This window comes from Neovison vison, chromosome 3 (genome assembly GCF_020171115.1).
Source record: "Neovison vison isolate M4711 chromosome 3, ASM_NN_V1, whole genome shotgun sequence".
Classification (NCBI taxonomy): Eukaryota; Metazoa; Chordata; class Mammalia; order Carnivora; family Mustelidae; genus Neogale; species Neogale vison.
This window is the reverse complement of record NC_058093.1, coordinates 96,899,577-96,917,410: the sequence shown is the minus strand read 5'-3', so window position 1 is coordinate 96,917,410 and position 17,834 is coordinate 96,899,577. Positions and strand designations below refer to the sequence as shown.

General features: G+C 45.0%; 1 protein-coding gene across 2 annotated transcripts in view; it reads left to right on the top strand.

Annotated features, from left to right (window-relative positions):
• MGAT5 (alpha-1,6-mannosylglycoprotein 6-beta-N-acetylglucosaminyltransferase) overlaps nucleotides 1-17,834 on the top strand; it is a 335,937-nt gene that overhangs the window by 224,272 nt on the left and 93,831 nt on the right. For both annotated transcript variants that reach the window (XM_044242594.1, XM_044242593.1), the window contains one exon: nucleotides 15,432-15,565. In XM_044242594.1, coding sequence (XP_044098529.1) covers nucleotides 15,432-15,565 — 134 coding nt within the window. The remainder of the gene's footprint in view (nucleotides 1-15,431; nucleotides 15,566-17,834) is intronic.

Here is a 17,834-nt window from a genome sequence, read left to right as displayed (position 1 = left end):
GGGTAAATTGGAAGGGGAGGTGAACCATGAGAGACTATGGACTCTGAAAAACAGTCTGAGGGGTTTGAAGTGGCGGGGGGTGGGAGGTTGGGGTACCAGGTGGTGGGTATTATAGAGGGCACAGCTTGCATGGAGCACTGGGTGTGGTGAAAAAATAATGAATACTGTTTTCCTGAAAATAAATAAATTGGGAGGAAAAAAAATATATAAAAAAAAAAAAAGAAGGGTTAGGGCATTTGGAGGATGCGGATGTAAGAATCAGCTCACGGTCAAGTGTTCAGTGTTCTTTTCAGCTCAGAAGGATTTGCAAGAGCATGTTATATGCGTGGCAGACATTATTACTGTTCCTGGAGCTCTATCATCCTGCTATTGCAAGCCGTCCTGGGGGCACAGTTTAGGGGACAGAATACTATGTGGTGAGTTGGGTGACAGATGGCTGGTCAGCATGGTATGAGGTATGATTGGAGTTGGCCTTTGGTTTGGCTTTATTCTATGACTTTTGAGGGGCTGAGATGAGTACAGAACAATGCAAGAAGTAACCTGTACATTACATCACAAGGAAAATGTTAGGCATTTCTAAAATGGCCAGATTAGCCCAAATGATATGCTGAGTAGATGTCATCTACAAGATGGTGTTGCCTTGTGTCCAGGGAATAGAAATGGGAAGTGTTTCCAGAAAGTATAAAGTTCTCTTCCAGAATGTGGAAATTCAGAGTCCTAAAAACCAGTTTGGTTCTCCATGAATGGAGGATTTCAGCAGTGTTGATTAACTTTGTTGAAAGAAAGCCGTTGGTTAAAATGTAACTGAAGATGAAGACATAGATTAATTCCTGTTAACCTGGGAAGGGGATAAATTTCCTAACTGACTCAGAATTCAGCAATAATCAGGGGAGAAAATTGAAACATTTGCCTGCCTTAAAAAAAAAAAAAAAGGAGAAGAACCTGTATGGCAAAAACATAAGCAAGTTCTATCTTGATGGGTTGGTATCCTATATATATATAATCCTTTATATATAAAGAGCTTCTAAAAACTGAAGGAAAAGTTCCATAATCCAGCAGGAAAATGGGCAAAGGCCCATTACTCATTCCAAGGAAAAAGAAGCTTATTGCAACAAGGATTTGGAAACACATTACCCTCACTCACCATAAGGAGAAATGCATACTTTAACTGCACCAAGATACCATGTCCCAAACATCAGGCTCAGCAGGATCCAGAACTTGGTAGCATAGGTGTTCCAATGGTGAGGATCCGTCCATCTTTTCCTGCCCTACTAGTGACAATGCAGCGTGGTCCTGAGTTGGGGAGTGTATTTGTCACAATGTAGCAAAACTATGAGCACAGTTTCCCTTTGACTGAGCAGGTCATATCTAAGAGTCTCTCCCAAAGATAAGTGAGCATAAATAAAAAATGGTGTGTGCACAGGTCATTTGTTGTGACACTGTTCAAAATAGGCAAAGAGTAGAAATAACCCAGATGTTCATACTAGGGGACTGAGTGAATAACTTGGCCCCCTGAGAGAGGGGGCTGCTGTGAAACTGGAAGGAGCAATAAGGACGGTCCCCACTGCTCTGAGGCAATGCCCGGGAGACAGAGAAGTAATAAAGCTAGCATGCAGGGCAGCTGGTCAACTTATTTCCTTCTGTGTAAGAAGGCAATGTGTGTGTATGTTAGCGTATATGAATTTGCCTGTATTTTTAAAAGAGATAAGGTAAGGAAAATAGCAAGCCAATGAAAGTGACTTCCCCTGAAGGAAAGGCGTGCAGGACCAGGGACAGAAAGTAGGTATCTCTTTAATGTACCTTATTTTGACTTGGGAACCATGTAAATGTTTCATGTAATTTTAAATAAGAAAGAAAATAAGGAAGAATTCACTAACAACTGAAAACAGATTGAAAAAATAAAACATGTCTAGTGTTCTATCAGATTAGTGTGAATGTCCCACACAGAGAAAATAATTACTTCAAGTGACTTTAAAACTCTGTCTTCGGACCATATATTTACTGGGGGAAATATTTACATTGTTATTTGAAACTGTGAGAGGTATACTGTATGAGCCCAGATTTTCAGTATCCAAAAAGGTGGGTAGTAGTTAAAGAATTTAAGACTGTATCATCTCTAGCTAGTATAGGAAATACCAATATCAATTTACTTTTCTCTCTTTTTTTTTTTTTTTTTTTTTTTACTTTTCTCTTTAAAAGGGAAATGTTTCCTAGCTCTCTTCTTAGAAAAGGATCCAAAGTAAAGATAATCCAGTTGCAAGGAGTATCCTTGGCCCTCAGATTGGAAACCTTTTAAATACCTCTTCTACTGGGATGGCTGGGTGGCTCAGTCAGTTAAGTTTCTGCCTTCAGCTCAGATCATGATCTCAGGGTCCTGGGATTGAGTCCCACATCAGCCTCCTTGCTCAGCGGGGAGTCTGCTTCTCCCTCTGCCTGCTGCTCCCCCTGCTTGTACTCTCTCACATACAAATAAATAAATTAAATAAGTTTTATTTATTTATTTATTTATTTATTAAATTAAAAATAAATGCCTTTCCTTCAATAAGGAGCTTCCTGTTCAAATCAATACTGATTCCAGGTCTAGGGCAGGAAACATTCACAAGGGGACCTCTCGACATGCCAGAAAGCAAGGAAGCTAAGGAAGACCACGGGGGTGGGGTCAGAAGGCCGTAGGAACCAAAGACCAGGTAGCTGGAGAATCGGAAAGAAAAGTAGCTACAGTGGATTTCATTCAAACCAGTGGTGGGTACTCCATGAGTCCAGGATGAACCTCACAAGAGAGAAGACCACAGAGTCCATCGGTCACCCTTCTCAAGTTGCTAGGACACCACGTCATTACTCTGAAGAATAAAGAGAAAGAATCCAGCTTTGATCTTGCCTTTATACGGCAAGCTGTATTTGAAGGTAATCAAAAAGTTGATGAAAGAAATTTGTTAATCACGAAGAAATCACAGCTAATAAATGCCAAAGGAATGCAGAAGGAGAAAATCAGCATTTTAATACACGAGGGAGACAGTGGGATAAAGCAGGGGTTATCTGTGGTTGGTACAGCCTTCATGTCGTAAGTTGATGGAAAGCTTTCTCATGAATGGCTCTGCCTTAACTGGAGAAAATGTGAGCATACAGAGAACAGTTAAGCAGTACAAGACCTTTCTGTATTTTGATGTGTTCAGGCTGGCAGATTGGCACAAATCAGTGACTCCCAAAGCCTGTCCACAGAGAACTAGGGTGCCCCCCAAGAGGAGGTCCTTTCCTACCCATGTGACAAAACGGTGGGCCTGGACTAACCCAGTCAATCCCACAGAATCTTCCATTCCCTCACCCTTCCAGTAACTGTGGCTATTCCAGAGACCTGAAGGGGAAGATCATTGGTTTGAGTGTAAGAAGGAAGTGTCAACTTATATTTATGTATTGTTGGGTTTTTTCCTAAACACAGCATATTTACCAGTGTTTACTATGTGGGTTGATAGTAACCATTATATCATTGATGTGTATACACGCACCTGTATTACCCAGTTGTAGTGGATTGTGTGCCGATGCAGTGCAAAATGGAAAGCGCAGATCCCCAGGAATGGAGTGTTGTGCTCGGAGAACTCTATTGTCTTCCAGGCCAGCTGTGATCTGACCAGATTTGGCAGTGTTCAGGCATGTGTGAAGTGCAGAGAGAGGATGGGGAAGCCAGTCAGAAAGGGCCGAGCTGGAAGACAAAGAGAAAAACGCACCATTGCCAATGCATCTCTAGGAGCAATGACATGAGGTTGTCCTGACCAGAGCGTGTTTGCACTTAAATATTCAGAGTGGAACACTTCTCACCATAAACCTGCTTCTGTTTCTTCTCTAACTCCTCTCTTCACTAAGTTGATAGACTTTCTCTAAGTTGGAAAATGTGATTTTTCTTCATTGTTCTGCTCCAATCTCAGAATTTCACTGCAGCTGTCCTCTGTGTGTATTCTGTTTGCATTCTGGCATTTTTGTGTCAGCCTAGACCATTCCTGATGCCTCCCTAAGTGCTTCCATAGGGACCACCCGAGTGGTCAGACAACGCTCAGTCTGTTTGCCTACAACTTCTGAGTGATGACTTTTGTCCAAGAAGCCGTAAAGTCTGGGGGCTCCTTCCTCATGGCAAGCCCTCGTTCCTACACTCACCTCTTGACCACACTCCCAGCGGCCTGTGGGCTAGGCACTAAGGCCTTCCTCTTGGCACCAGAGCCAGCTCTTAAAAGCTCAGCTTGGACTGAGCTATCCCTGCTCAAAGACTGCCGTGCCTTCCCTTTGCCCTGCTCCACACTGTCCCACTCCATACCCCTCCCCAGCTGCTTCCCCAGCCTGGCCAGACAGCCTGCTGGTGTCTGCAGGTGCCTGCTGGTGCCTCCCCACTCTTGCTTCCTTCAAGTCACCCTGATGGCAAAATTGTTTTTTTTTTTTCCCTTTAAGACTTTATTTAAAAGACTTCCTCTATCTTTTGAATTAAATTGAAGAGAAATATTAACCCTACCACAAAACACAAACCTCCCCCACCTATGGAAAAGGGCCCCCATACTTTAGTATAAGCATTATCATAGTTTTCATGGCTGTATTTTTACATAGTTGTAAGTACATAATAGAATTCTGGATCTCCTTATTTTTTTTCCTTCACTTCATAGATAATTTTTTCACGGTTCTTTTAAACCATGATTTCCTAGGAGGTTTTGTGGTCCCATGATTTCCTAGGAGGTTTTGTGGTCCATCGAGTGACTAGCTCCTAATTTGTTCCTGTTTTTTCCTGTTGACAAGTAACCACTGCTTTTTCTGGGCTTGACAGGGTCTTGGCTTGACCCTCCAATTAGGCATTATTTCCATCGGCGACCTTCAGTCTGCTATACATTCTGCTTTTCTAAACTCCTGAAGGTGATCTGTCTGATTTATCTCACTTGCCAACAAGGTGCATCCTACCTTGGAAAAGGCAGGACATCCGCCTGTACCATTTATAAGAGAAAACAAAGCCAGAAGTGGACGACTCGCTCCGTGAGTTAGCCTGTATTTGGATAGCTCTGATTCCCTGTACCACACCCATTCACAGCTTCCTCTGGCTCATGTAAAGACAGCGGTGTTGAGAGGTCTTTACGTGACTGTGTTTGTCCTTCCCGCTCACTGGAGGCTCTGGCCAAACGCACCAGCAGCAGAGATAACCAGACTCCTTCCCCTGAGCTCAGGCCGGGGTGGTCCCAGAATTTGGTTGACATCCCGTCATTGGAAGGTTTCAAGAACATTCAGCAGCCTGCGGAAACTCCTCACTGTTCATTTCACTGTCAGAGAACGTTGCCTGTCCATTCGTATTGGTTTAATTCATTAGTGAACTAATTTTCTGAGGACCCGCAGCACTTGGGCTATCATTCACCATCTGAAGACACCCAACGGTTCACCTTCTGGGTACCCACCTTCTGCACTTTGAATCGAGGGCTGGGGAGGTTTCAGCATTTCTCGGTACATGTGGACACGGGGGACAGTGAAGACAGGGAGCTGTCCTAGAGCGGAGTGACAAACAGGCCAGGGGTTCCAGAGGTGTTCATTGAGAGCCTTCCCGTCTCACCTCCTGCCCCTCTCCTTTCATTACACCATCTGGCCTGCTTCATGCTATTGGCCTCCGCTTGGCTTTTACATGCCTTCCGGGGTGCCTTGTTTTCTCGGACTTGCAGGCCATTGTATGTGTACTCCTTGGTGTGGACCCCCGCGCCCTCACACCCCAACACATACATCCTTGCTTTTCCTTCAGTGAGGTGCCCTGTCCTCTGGGAACCTTCCCTTTCCTGAGCCACACACTCCTGTTCTAGGACTCTCACACCTCTATTCCAGCCCCAGTCCCATCTTGTGAGCCCCACGAGCCTGGTCACTGCTGAGTCCTCCATACCTGAAATGGTAACGTCAGTGGTGATAAGTATTTGTTGGTTCAATGAACAAAGAACAAAGGACTTAGTTTCCCCAGCTACAAAATGAGGTCAGTTAGAACGTAAGTCAGATCCTGACATTCCTATGCTCACAGCGCCGTGGCATTTCACTGTAGGGAAAGCCAGTCATCCCACTGGCCTCATGACACAAGCACGTGTCTGGCCTCATCTCTAACCACATGTCTTCTGGCTCACTGCTCTCTAGTCCCACAGCTGTTTCTCCTGCCCTAGGACATTTGCATTGGTTATTCCATCTTCCAAACATTCTTCTCTTAGACTTCTGTATCTCCTTCTTCAGGGTTGTTTGTTTGTTTTAGCATTTTTTTTTCTTTTTAAAGATTTATTTGTTTGTTTATTTGAAAGAGAGAGAGAGAGAGAGAGAGCTCACACCTGGCTGGGGCATAGGGGCAGAGGGAGAGGAACAGAGAGAAACCAAAGTAGGCTCCCCACTGAGCCCAGAGCCTGATGCAGTGTTCGATTGCGCAACCTTGAGATCACGACCTGAGCTGAAACCAAGAGTCAGATGCTTAACCAGCTGAGCCACGTGGGCACCCCTCTTTCTTCAGGTTTTTTTTTTTAAATTAATTTATTTTTTATTTATTTTCGGCATAACAGTATTCATTATTTTTGCACCACACCCAGTGCTCCATGCAATCCGTGCCCTCTATAATACCCACCACCTGGTTTTCTTCAGGTTTTTAACTGAACTGTCACTTCAGTGAGATCAACCCTAAGTCCCCTTCTTTTTTTTTTTTTTTTAAGATTCTATTTATTTATTTGACAGACAGAGATCACAAGTAGGCAGAGAGGCTGGCAGAGAGAGAGAGGAGGAAGCAGGCTCCCCGCTGAGCAGAGAGCCTGATGTGGGGCTCAATCCCAGGACCCTGGGATCATGACCTGAGCCGAAGGCAGAGGCTTTAACCCACTGAGCCACCCAGGCGCCCCCCCTTCTTTTAAGTACAACTTTCCCCCAATTTCCTGTGCCGTTCTCTGCTTTATTTTCCTCATTCACTGTATTACCAGGCAATATTTATACTTCTTTTATTTTTTTGTTATTTTTTTCTACCCTGGAATCTGAGACATAAGGGTTTTGTCTGGTTCATTGCTGAAACGCCCAACACCTTGAAGAATGTATAGCTTAGAGTAGGCCTACAGAAAATACCAGTTGAGTCAAAATGAACGATAACGCCTGTTCTCTTTTAGTCCATTGCAACAATGTGAGGGAAAGCGAGACGTGTTGTCCAAACGTAATGTTACAGAAGCTTCTGTATTGAATCGTATGTTGTACACCTGAAGCTAATGTAACATTGTGTGCCAAGTACACCCCCCCCCAATTTTTTTTTTTTTTTTAAATCATTACAAAAGCTTCTTAGGGCCAGTGGCTTCAAGTTACCCTTTTGTGTCTTCCCACAGAAGGTGTTCAGGTGGTTGAGCTTTCTCGAGTTGTTCCAATCATACTGGCTGTCGTCATTGACATTCGAACTCTTTGACTTTCTCCCACGAAGCTGGGACTCACGGTGTGGTTTATTTGCATGATCAGGTTGAAGTAATGGCGTGTAGACCAAAGATTCTGCCAGACAAAACAGGACTTGTAGAAATGGACTACTTTCCTTTCATGCAAATGAATAAACCTCTTGGCTTTAGCTAAAGATCACTTCCCTGTACGATTTTTATTTTTAGGGCCTAACAAGCAAAGGAGCTATTTGTGATTCCAGCTGCCTTTCTGGCCTTCGATTTCCAGCAGTAGGACTCTTGCCTCTTACTTCAGTACAGGCCAGTGAGTGATGGGATCAGCCTTACAGTTCCGTTATCTGAGTCTCAGCCTTGAGGAGTGATGTTCTTCCGAGAAGTCCATTCCCTCCTAAATTGTTTTTTGACACTTGAGAAATTTACTCTGGTGTGCCTTTTGTCAACAGTTCAGGCTCTCATCTTTTGAGCCCAGCTGTACATAATAGTTTCCCTAGCTTGGATGCTGACCCCTTCCCTCTCTCTCTCAACTCATCATCACCACCATTTGAAAAACTTCAGTTTGGGTAAAATTTGAAGTATAATATCACTGGCTGTGTAGTTTTTAAAGCCAGATAGCCCCTTTTGTGAGGTCACTGTCTTTGTCAGTGAAGTTTTTTTCTGTCTTGCCAGTCACGTCGTGAGAATCAGCACGGACCTCACGAATATGATGGTGGCCAGTATACTTCCTCACTTTTTTTTACTCTTTAAGATTTTATTTATTTACTTGACAGACAGAGATCACAAGTAGGCAGAGAGGCAGGCAGAGAGGGGGGGAAGCAGGCTCCCCACTGAGCAGAGAGCCCGATGTGGGGCTCAGTCCCAGGACCCTGAGATCCTGAGCCAAAGGCAAAGGCAGAGACTTAACCCACTGAACCACCCAGGCGCCCCCCTCACTTTGTTAACAGAGTTCTCAAACAGACAAAAAAAAAAAACGTGAAACAGATGTACAGTAGAAACCCGCAGCCTAGACTCGGGCGTTAACAGCTTCCTTTCCTTGCTCTGTGACCTCTCAATCCATATGTCTGTTTGCATGCCAGTCAATACACATTTTTTTGAGGCATAAAAGAACACTTAACCCATAGATGTTTCAGCATATCTGAACTAGTGATCAGTATTGGTCACCAAACCAATTTTTTTTTTAATTTGTAGCATTAAATTACTTTACTCTTTGTCTCCCAGATGAATATAAGCTCAGTGAAGGGAGTTACATTCATGCTTGCTCCATTTAATGATGTGTCCTCAGCTCTTCCCAAGTTGTTTTCTGGCTCATAGTAAGTGCTCAATAAAAAAATAAATAATAAAAATTTGAAAACTTTTAAAGATAAAATGAAAATAAATAAATAAATGTGCCGTTGAGTGAATTGACAGTACTTGGAAACCCATGATGTTAAGATTTTACAGCTCTCCATCGCTGATTGGTTTCCCTTCTTCCCACCTTTAGTTTTGTGACCTAGATTGGAAAGATATGTTAGCTTATCAATTAAATAAATATTTCTTGAACACCAACACTTAGTAAGCATGAGCTAGTTTCTGGACCAGAGTGATGAGCTGCCTTGGGTTGTGATTCATCCCATGAAGAACAGGCTTTAGGGTTGGAACTTTTGTGCAAAGAGCCTGATGCTGGAGTAGTTTAGGCATGGCCTCTGCTGCTTGGTAATGTAGATCTGCCTACCTGTGGAATCAATCATACGAGTTAATTAAGCATTTCCCATTGGCTTAGTCAGTCATGCACGCAAAAAGAATTTGCTCAATTTCCTACTATGCTCTGGGAGTCAGCATAAAACATGGTTCCATCTCAAAGAACGTATAGGCTGTCCTCGAGATAATAATGTGTGAAAGGGACTGTAACTCTTCATGATCTAAGAGGAGCCCTACTTATCTCAGTGTCGGAAAGTGAGGGAATCCCTCAACCAGGATGAATGGAACTGAGCCTTCAGGGAAGGAGGAGGTGAGAGACATGCCAGGATAAGAGAAGATGGCTAGCATACATGACAAGCTCCGAGTAGGTCATCATGGAGCAGAAGTGTCAGGGTGTGACCCAAAATGAAGCCAGAATGACAGATTGGCTGGCCATGCTTCATCCTGGAGGAGGTGGAGATTTTCAGCCAGAAACTACCGCAGTTCCGTGTTTGTTGCAAAGAGTGCCCTGTCAGGCAGCACACAGGCTGTGCCAGATGGAGCAGGGAGCAGAAAGGAGGAAGGGCAAGGCTGAAGGTAGAAAGAGCACTCAGAAATCCACTGCAGAAGTGACAGGAGCATGATGGTCTGCACTACTAGTGGATTTTGATAGTCAAGAATTGGAAATGTCCTAAACGTCTCCTAGGGTAGACTCATCAGGATTTCGGTCTTGTTTACTTGGTCACAAAGGGTCGTTGACTTTTGTCCCTCAGAGTTGTTGAAACCAGCTTTGGGTTGAGCTGGATACGGGCTAGCAGGATCTTTATTTTTTCCCTCTCTTGGCTTTGTACTTCTCTGGGTCGGCGTCCTTGTCACGTGGGTACACAGATGACGTCTGCAGCTCTCAACTTCCACCCTGCCAATGTGGTGACTATAACAGAGACACCCTGACCTCAAAAGTAGCTCTGACTAGTGTTGGAGCAGCTGTGATTGGTGGGTCTTGGATCATACCCCCATCTTTCAAATGAACCGTGGTCACAAAGAGTTTCTATATCATATGCCCATCCTTAGAAGAGGATGGAGTGTGGGCAGCCGAGGGGTCAGGACTGGCACCAGTCCAGCCACCTGAATGAAACAGAATCGCATGGCCTGCGAGAAGTGTGGTTCTATAAAGCATTGCTGGTGGTCCAGAACCATGGGGCATCCCAGCTGATGGAAGGAATTAATGCACTGAAATACTGTACTAGTTAACAAGCAGTGATGAGCTGTGGTGTATTAACCCCAAAGATGCCTGTGGCGTATTTGTAAGTGAAAAAAGTTTTACAAAGGCATAGGTATAGTAGGATCCAGTTTTGATTTGAGTATTTATTTTAAAAAAAATCCATGGGTTGCTTGGGTGGCTTAGTCACTTAAGCCTCTGACTCTTGATTAGGCTCAGATCGTGATCTTGGGGTCCTGGGATCAAGCCCCATGTCAGGGCAGGGTGTGTGGGGGGGAAATCCTTTCTCAGCAGGGAGTCTACTTGAGGATTTTCTCTCTGTCTCTCCCTCTGCCCCTACACACTCCCACATGTGCTCCCCCAAAATAAATTAGTAAATCTTATTTAAAAATCTAGTAATAATGGTTATTTCTAGGTGATAGATGATCTGTTATTTTTCTTACATCTTTTTCTATTGTCTGGAAAAAAGTTTTACCCAGAGGATCTATTTCTGTTATAATTGGAAAACCTAAATAAGTAATCATTTGAATAGGGCAAAAGAAAACTGATCTGTTGCGGAAGTCTCAGCAAGAATCCATGAGGCCAGTACTAAGAAAGGTGCAGAGGAGGGAGAGGGTTAAGATTCAGGGAAGCTGACATCCTCAGGACTGGGTGAGGGCTAAGGGAGGAGCCCAGGGTGGCTTTGGGGTTTCTGCCCCTGGCGATCTGCTGGTGTGGGGATCCCCACCACAGTAGGCCAGCTGTGGTTAAGGTCAGCAGGCTACCTATTAAAATGAATGTTTTCACTTTTTGTTGCAAGCGCTTGGGACTTAGCGATGGAATGGCAGACCTCAGAGGCTCAGGTGCTAAGAGAAGGATCAATTTGACTTAATAAATTTTTTGAGGGGTTCCTGGGTGGCTCAGTCATTAATCATCTGCCTTTTGCTCAGTTCTTGATCCCAGGTCCTGGGATCGAGCTCCACATCGCGCTCCCTGCTTAGCAGGAAGCCTGCTTCTCCCTCTCCCACTCCCCCTGCTTGTTTTCCCTCTCCCAATGTTTCTCTCTCTCTCTCTGTCAAATAAATAAATAAAATCTCTAAAAAATTTTTTTTAATTACATTTGAAATGAGGACGCTATTACTGCTTGGTAGAAATTGTATAGACCTCATTTATTAAGTATTTGGTAAGCTCTGTGAGGGCAGAAACTCATCTTGATGTTGTGATCTCTCAGTACCTAGCATTTAACCTGGCTTTTTTTAGAAGGAGTGCTCTAAAATGGTTGTGGTTGAATGAATTATTCAAGCCAAACTCCCAGTAGTTCTTAAAAGAAGTTATTGCTGTAATCTGCTCAGGAAGCTCATCAAGCTGATTTGTAATCATTTGTAAATAGATGCTTCCAAAGTACTTAAAATAATGCTTTTCTCAAAAAAAAAAGAAAAGAAAAAAACCACAAATGCATGTCCTGAATTATTTTAAGACCACTGTCAATGTTTAGCAAATCCCCTTCTGCTTGTCACATGTAAAATGAATCAACTTGGCCCCCCCATATGTGTAGCCTAAGTCACTTAAGAAACTGAGCTGATCTTATATATACTCTTCCCTCTGGGTCTTTCATGCGTATTTTGGTCCACCTTATAATGTGATTTTCCCTCTGAAACATGTTTATCACTATAGTTCATGGAGCCCAGAAGATAAACTATTTGGACTATGAGGCTGTATGTAGGATGCTTTAAGGAGCTTGGACTCTGGGACCAGCTGGTTTGGCTCTAAATCCCCATGTTACCATTTCCTATCATGCCGATCAGGGTAGTTAAAGTGCTCCCCCTGACCCTGCCCTGAACTTACTCACCTCTACGAACATGTTGAAAGGTTGTCATGAAGATAAAATCAAACAGTCGTGATCAAGAGCTTAGAACCCAACTCTGCACATAGAACTCAAATATTAGCCATATTTAAACAATCCCATTTGTTGATTTCCTGGGACAGAGTGATTTCCAAATGTGCAGGATTTCCTGTGTCCCATTTATGATGAAATTTCTAAAGTTTACCTTGACTTGTGAGTACCTTCCCTTTGAAAACCTCCTAGCACAAGTCAACTCTCTGTTCCTGGTCTCAGACAGAGAAAAAAAGACAGCTTGGGCTAGAGTTCAATCTCTGTGGAAAGGTCTTTTTGGCTAGCGTCAGTACTTTTGACCTACTCTAAGTGATTTTAGGATCATGTGTGTTGAGTCCAGGGCCCTCGGGGACGATGTCAGCAGGCAGGTAACCAGCTGCTGGCCCTCTGCTCAGAAGGAACCACAGCAGGGCCTGTAGTCACTTCCAAATCACCTGTGGGGCAGTTTGCAGCTAAGTGACCCTTCCTGGCACCCCTGCCTAGAGTCCCATGACAGTTTTGGCATCCCCGGAGAAGACACACGGAGGGTGTGACCAGTGCCGGTGAAGGGTGGTGCCGCAGGATTTCTTCTTTGGCCCTCCACGGTCCTTACCGGTGCTTACAGGTTGCCCATCCCCCACCTAACACCTCCAGACCAGAGAAAGGAGTGTAAATAAAGTGCTGGCGTGAAAACTCAGGAAAAGAACAGGTGTTTGTGATTGTTCGTGAGGTGTCAAATTTGAGTTAGTGCCAAATTACAGTCCTCAAACAATAGAGGCCCACCAGTTCTCACAAGGCGTTGGACTAGACCCTACGCTCTCTCTCCCTCTCAGTGGTCAAGCCCTGAGCTACAGGAATCTTTGACACAAAAATACATGCGTATAGCAGTTCTTTTCTTTGGGGGCTTTGACGATTTTTGTTTTTAGCTCTAAGTGTATTGCATTTTTTCCACCTGTGACTTTGTTTCTAGGTCATTGAGTCACATTTCACCTTTCTTGAGAAGTGCTCGTCTAAGGACTAGATAACTGAATTTCGGAAACCAATATCTTCTTTTTTTTTTTTTTTTAAGATTTTATTCATTTATTTGACAGAGATCACAAGTAGGCAGAGAGGCTGGCAGAGAGAGAGGAGGAAGCAGGCTCCCCGCTGAGCAGAGAGCCCGATGCGGGGCTCGATCCCAGGACCCTGGGATCATGACCTGAGCTGAAGGCAGAGGCTTTAACCCACTGAGCCACCCAGGTGCCCCCGGAAACCAATATCTAAAGTATGGATATTTAGTCACCACATAACATTTTCTGAAGACTAAGAGAAAATGCAGTCTCCAAGTTTAAAGTGTCAGGTTCTGTTTCAGAATTTTCACAGTTAACCCAAAGTTTTGCAAAGCGCTATTTTAAGCTGCCTTGTTGACATTTCGAATGCGCAGGGGCTCTCTTCTCTTCCCTCATCCTCCTTCAAAGCCCCTCACCACCAGCTCCTCAAAAAGAAAGGAAAAGCAACCATTGCCCCTTGTTGGCAGTAGAATTTATTCACTAATTTACTTTCCAGCCAACTGCAGCCATTGCCTCTGGGCACTTGTTCAAAAACGCAGAAATGAAATAACAGATTGGCCAGGCTGAACACAACTCCCCAGTCACAACCCTATTATCTCCTCATTCTGTCACCCCCATTAGGCAGAAGCCCGGGAGACTGGATGGTGATAACACAGTGTTTATGCAGCTCCTTCGTGTCCACAGTTCGCGGCTTTCCGCTGCTGGCGTTCCCTCGTTCATCTGCGCAAGGGGTGGAAGACAGTGAGGTCCAAGACTTCAGGCACCTAGGCCTTTCCACAGGCCTACCTTTGCCCATCTTTAAGGGCTCCTGTGCAGGCTGCCTGCCTGGGAATGAGCTCCTGAGTCCTGAGAAAGCCAGAGTTAGACGAAGGAACCAACTTGCTCTGTGTGCTTACCACCTACCTGCGAAGGAGTACGGTGGAAGCCACATGTGTGGATTTCTCTGAATATCAAGCATCTCTCCATTTAGGTTATTTATAGCTGCTCTATTCAGGGCAGAGTCAAGCAGAGCAGTCGCTTTATTTAATATTGTGGGGCCTCTGCAGGGTCATCTGAAAAACACATTTCTCCGGACAGAGTGAATGTGTAGCGGAGGGCGGTCTCTGTTTCAACTACAGGGGATTGTTTTCTGGTTTTCGCCTTCTTTGTGCAGTTCCTCTTAAAATGATAGGCACGGGGGGTTGGGAGAGGGGGGGTAGGGTTATGGACATTGGGGAGGGTTTGTGCTTTTGGGTAAATTGGAAGGGGAGGTGAACCATGAGAGACTATGGACTCTGAAAAACAGTCTGAGGGGTTTGAAGTGGCGGGCGGGGGTGGGAGGTTGGGGTACCAGGTGGTGGGTATTATAGAGGGCACGGCTTGCATGGAGCACTGGGTGTGGTGAAAAAATAATGAATACTGTTTTTCTGAAAATAAATAAATTGGAAAAAAAATTTAAAAAAATGATAGGCACAAGAGAGAAATGTTTGACGGGGGTATGGGGTTGCTTCCCCACCCCCCTTGACCAACTGTTTAAACAGAGAAGTTTTAGAACTCCCATGATGAGCAATCCAGAAGGAAAATGCCTTTCTCTTCTCAAATAGTCTCTTCTATAGACTAGACCCGGCTCCTTGGGGTGGGTGGCTTCTTAGGATGGCTCACATCCCAGTGAATTTCACCTTTCATTCCGTCTTCATTCCCTCCATCTGTTCAGTATAGTTCCATAATTATCTCTCTCATTAGTGAGTCATTCTTAGGGGAGGTGTGACGTCGGGGTGATGCTGACTGGTTTTGCCCCCCAAATCCCCCTTTCCCCAATGTGCTTCCTGTCGGATGGTGTGGGGCTGCCAACAGCAGCCTCGCCCCCATGAGAACCCTTGATTCAGCCCTGCTCTGGCCATTTATTGGTCAAACCTGGAAGGCAGCATCGCTGTCAGGAGATGTGGCCTTGTGCTGGGCAAATGGGAAGGTGGAGAACACTCATCAGGATGCTGTTTGGACAGCAGCATTTTACAGGGTGGGGGAGGGGTGGGGGGCGGGCAGGCTGTCCCGCTCAGCATTTGGTTCAGGTTAATCCGTCCTGGAGACCATTCTCATGTGAGGGTTCTGCTGGGAGTATGTGGGAGTAGGCAGTCCCCTGCCTCGCCCTCCCCAGGGAAGAAAGAACCAAAGTAAAATGAGAACATTTAATTACATGCGTGATGGCTTCTGTCAAACGTGTAATTGTTGTTTATTCTTGCCGATAAAATCCTCACTACCCTGTCCTTTCCTTTGCCTCTCAGCTCACACCCCAGACAACAGCTTTTTGGGATTCGTGGTCGAGCAGCACCTAAACTCCAGCGACATCCACCACATCAACGAAATCAAAAGGCAGAACCAGTCCCTTGTGTATGGCAAAGTGGATAGCTTCTGGAAGGTGAGTCAGTCTGTGTGTGCGTCGCTCTCTCCAAAACGAAGCTTGTTGGGTAATTTAATTTAACTTTGATCCAGGGAGTAATCAAGCCAAGTGCCCAGGGCTTAATGGGATCTGCTTAGAAGTAAACAAGGCTGTGTTGGGATTTGGTCGTTCAGCATTTGGGTATCTAATAAAGGCTGTACCTGCTCGTTGGCACAGTGGCTACACAGCAAAGGCCTTCACTCTTTGCTGGAAATGTTACATTACAGCTTCCTACTGTCCTGTACTTCTGAAAGCAGGGCCCCATGGGGGCGGATATCTTTCTGGAGCACGGCATTGCACCGAGAGCCCTTTGCAGTGTAAGGGTAGGGCAGCACTCTAGGGGTAGCTCTGGGGAGTGTGGTGGGTTTCACATCCTCTTGGCTGCAGTCAGCAGTCAGCAACCCCATACTAGTCAGGGCTGAACTACCAGAGAAAGGAAACCACCCACCCGCCATGGCTGACTGTAGGCACTTTACTCCAGGACATCCTGGACGACACAGTATTCTTGGCCACAGGGAACCTTGAGACAGGGTTCCAAAAAGCATTGGACCTTGGGGCCTTCTGGATGGTTTCCAGAGTCCATCTGGGGGAGGTACAGTGAGAGGGAGCCAGACTGAAGCGTGACCTGGTGCCCTGACCTCCAGACCTTTTTATTGGGAAGTCTGCCTTTGTATGCCAGTGCCATCATTGTGATTGAGGACGTGTTTACACAGGACACAACAGTCTCCAGGACTTCAAAACATGCCTCTTACAAAACCTGAAAGTAATCACTTTCCAGAATGGTCATGTACCGGGATCTCATGCTGTTATGTCTCCTCTAATGAAAAAGTTAGAAATCCAAGCACTGAGGGAATACAAGTGATGTATGGGGTAAAGAACTCCCTGCTGTTTGTTTTCTGACCCCACGTGCGGAAGAGGAAAAGCCATGCTGCCCTCTCTTTACTAATGCTAAGGATGCCGAGGGGACAATTAAATCAGCCTATTTCCAGGGAAGCTGATTTAATTCCAGGTAACTGTCTTTGCTGTAAACAACTAGAATCCTCTCTTAGTTTAGTACAGTGACTGTCAAAGGAGTACAGTGTCACCTTCAGGGGGCCAGGAGCCAGTATTAGTTGCCACGACAGAGGGAGGTGCCCTCGGCTTCCGGGGGCAGAGGTCAAGGATGCTGCTGACAGGACTTCCCCACAACAGAGGCTAACCTGGCACAGAAGAGGAGCTGGGCCGAGGTTGAGAGACCTCAGCTGGTAAAGAAGATTTATTTCCTCTGTATATTATTTCGCATTTTCTTCTCTCGAGGAAAATAAAATCAGTCAGGACTCTAAGTGGTTATTTAGGATGTTCCCATGAATTTACACACCTTAGCTTCCTCTGCATCAGAACCTGCCCTGTGTTAACAGACCATCTTTCAGCTGACTTTCAGCCACACAGTTTCAAAAGGACATGCTGGGTGTTCTCATTCTCAGCTCAGGTGTGAAGTGGATGAATCAGGACACTGGTTTTAAGAAGACATGGGCTTTTAAGGGGAAAAAAAAAAAAAAGAAAGAAAGAAAGAAAAGGCCTCCCTCCCTTTTCTCCTCCACACCTGCTCAAAGAAAATTGTTTGCATGTCTATGTGGACTTGACCTTGCAATTATATCACTTCTGTTTTGGAACCAAGTGCAGCTTCCTTTTAGGTGCCTCTGGCAGTTTTCCAGTTGCCCTAGAAAAACAAGATAATAAATTGGTTCTGAAACCTTCTTGGTCACCTTTTGTTGTTGTTGTTGTTGGATAAGGTAATACCACCACTGAAAGAATGGTTTTCTTGATGCCGGTCAGAATCCCAAAGCATTAGTCATGCTGACCCAAGTGATTTGTGGCACGATTTGGAAGTCCCTCTGACACTCTGCAGAGGACCCAGCCTTCCTCTTACTGAGCGTCGTCCAAGCACCACAGAAGGCTGAGTGGCAGCCTGTCTGTGTTCGCCTTTGTCCGAATACCCCAAATCTGGAGTGGTGAGTTTTCTGTATCATCATTGCCCTGTATTCTTAGATGAGAAAGGCCCCAAAAGCTGGAATATTCTGTGAACTTTTTACATGGATTCAGGACATGTCAAACTTCTCAACACAGTACAGGATGTGAGAATTGTTGCTTTGTTACAAATATTGTAACATGTGAGAATTGTTACTTGCAACAAAGCCTCCCCGTGAACGTGCACAGAAGACAGGAGGCCATAAGTGGGGTGCCCCTGCGCCCTCATTCCCAGGGTGGC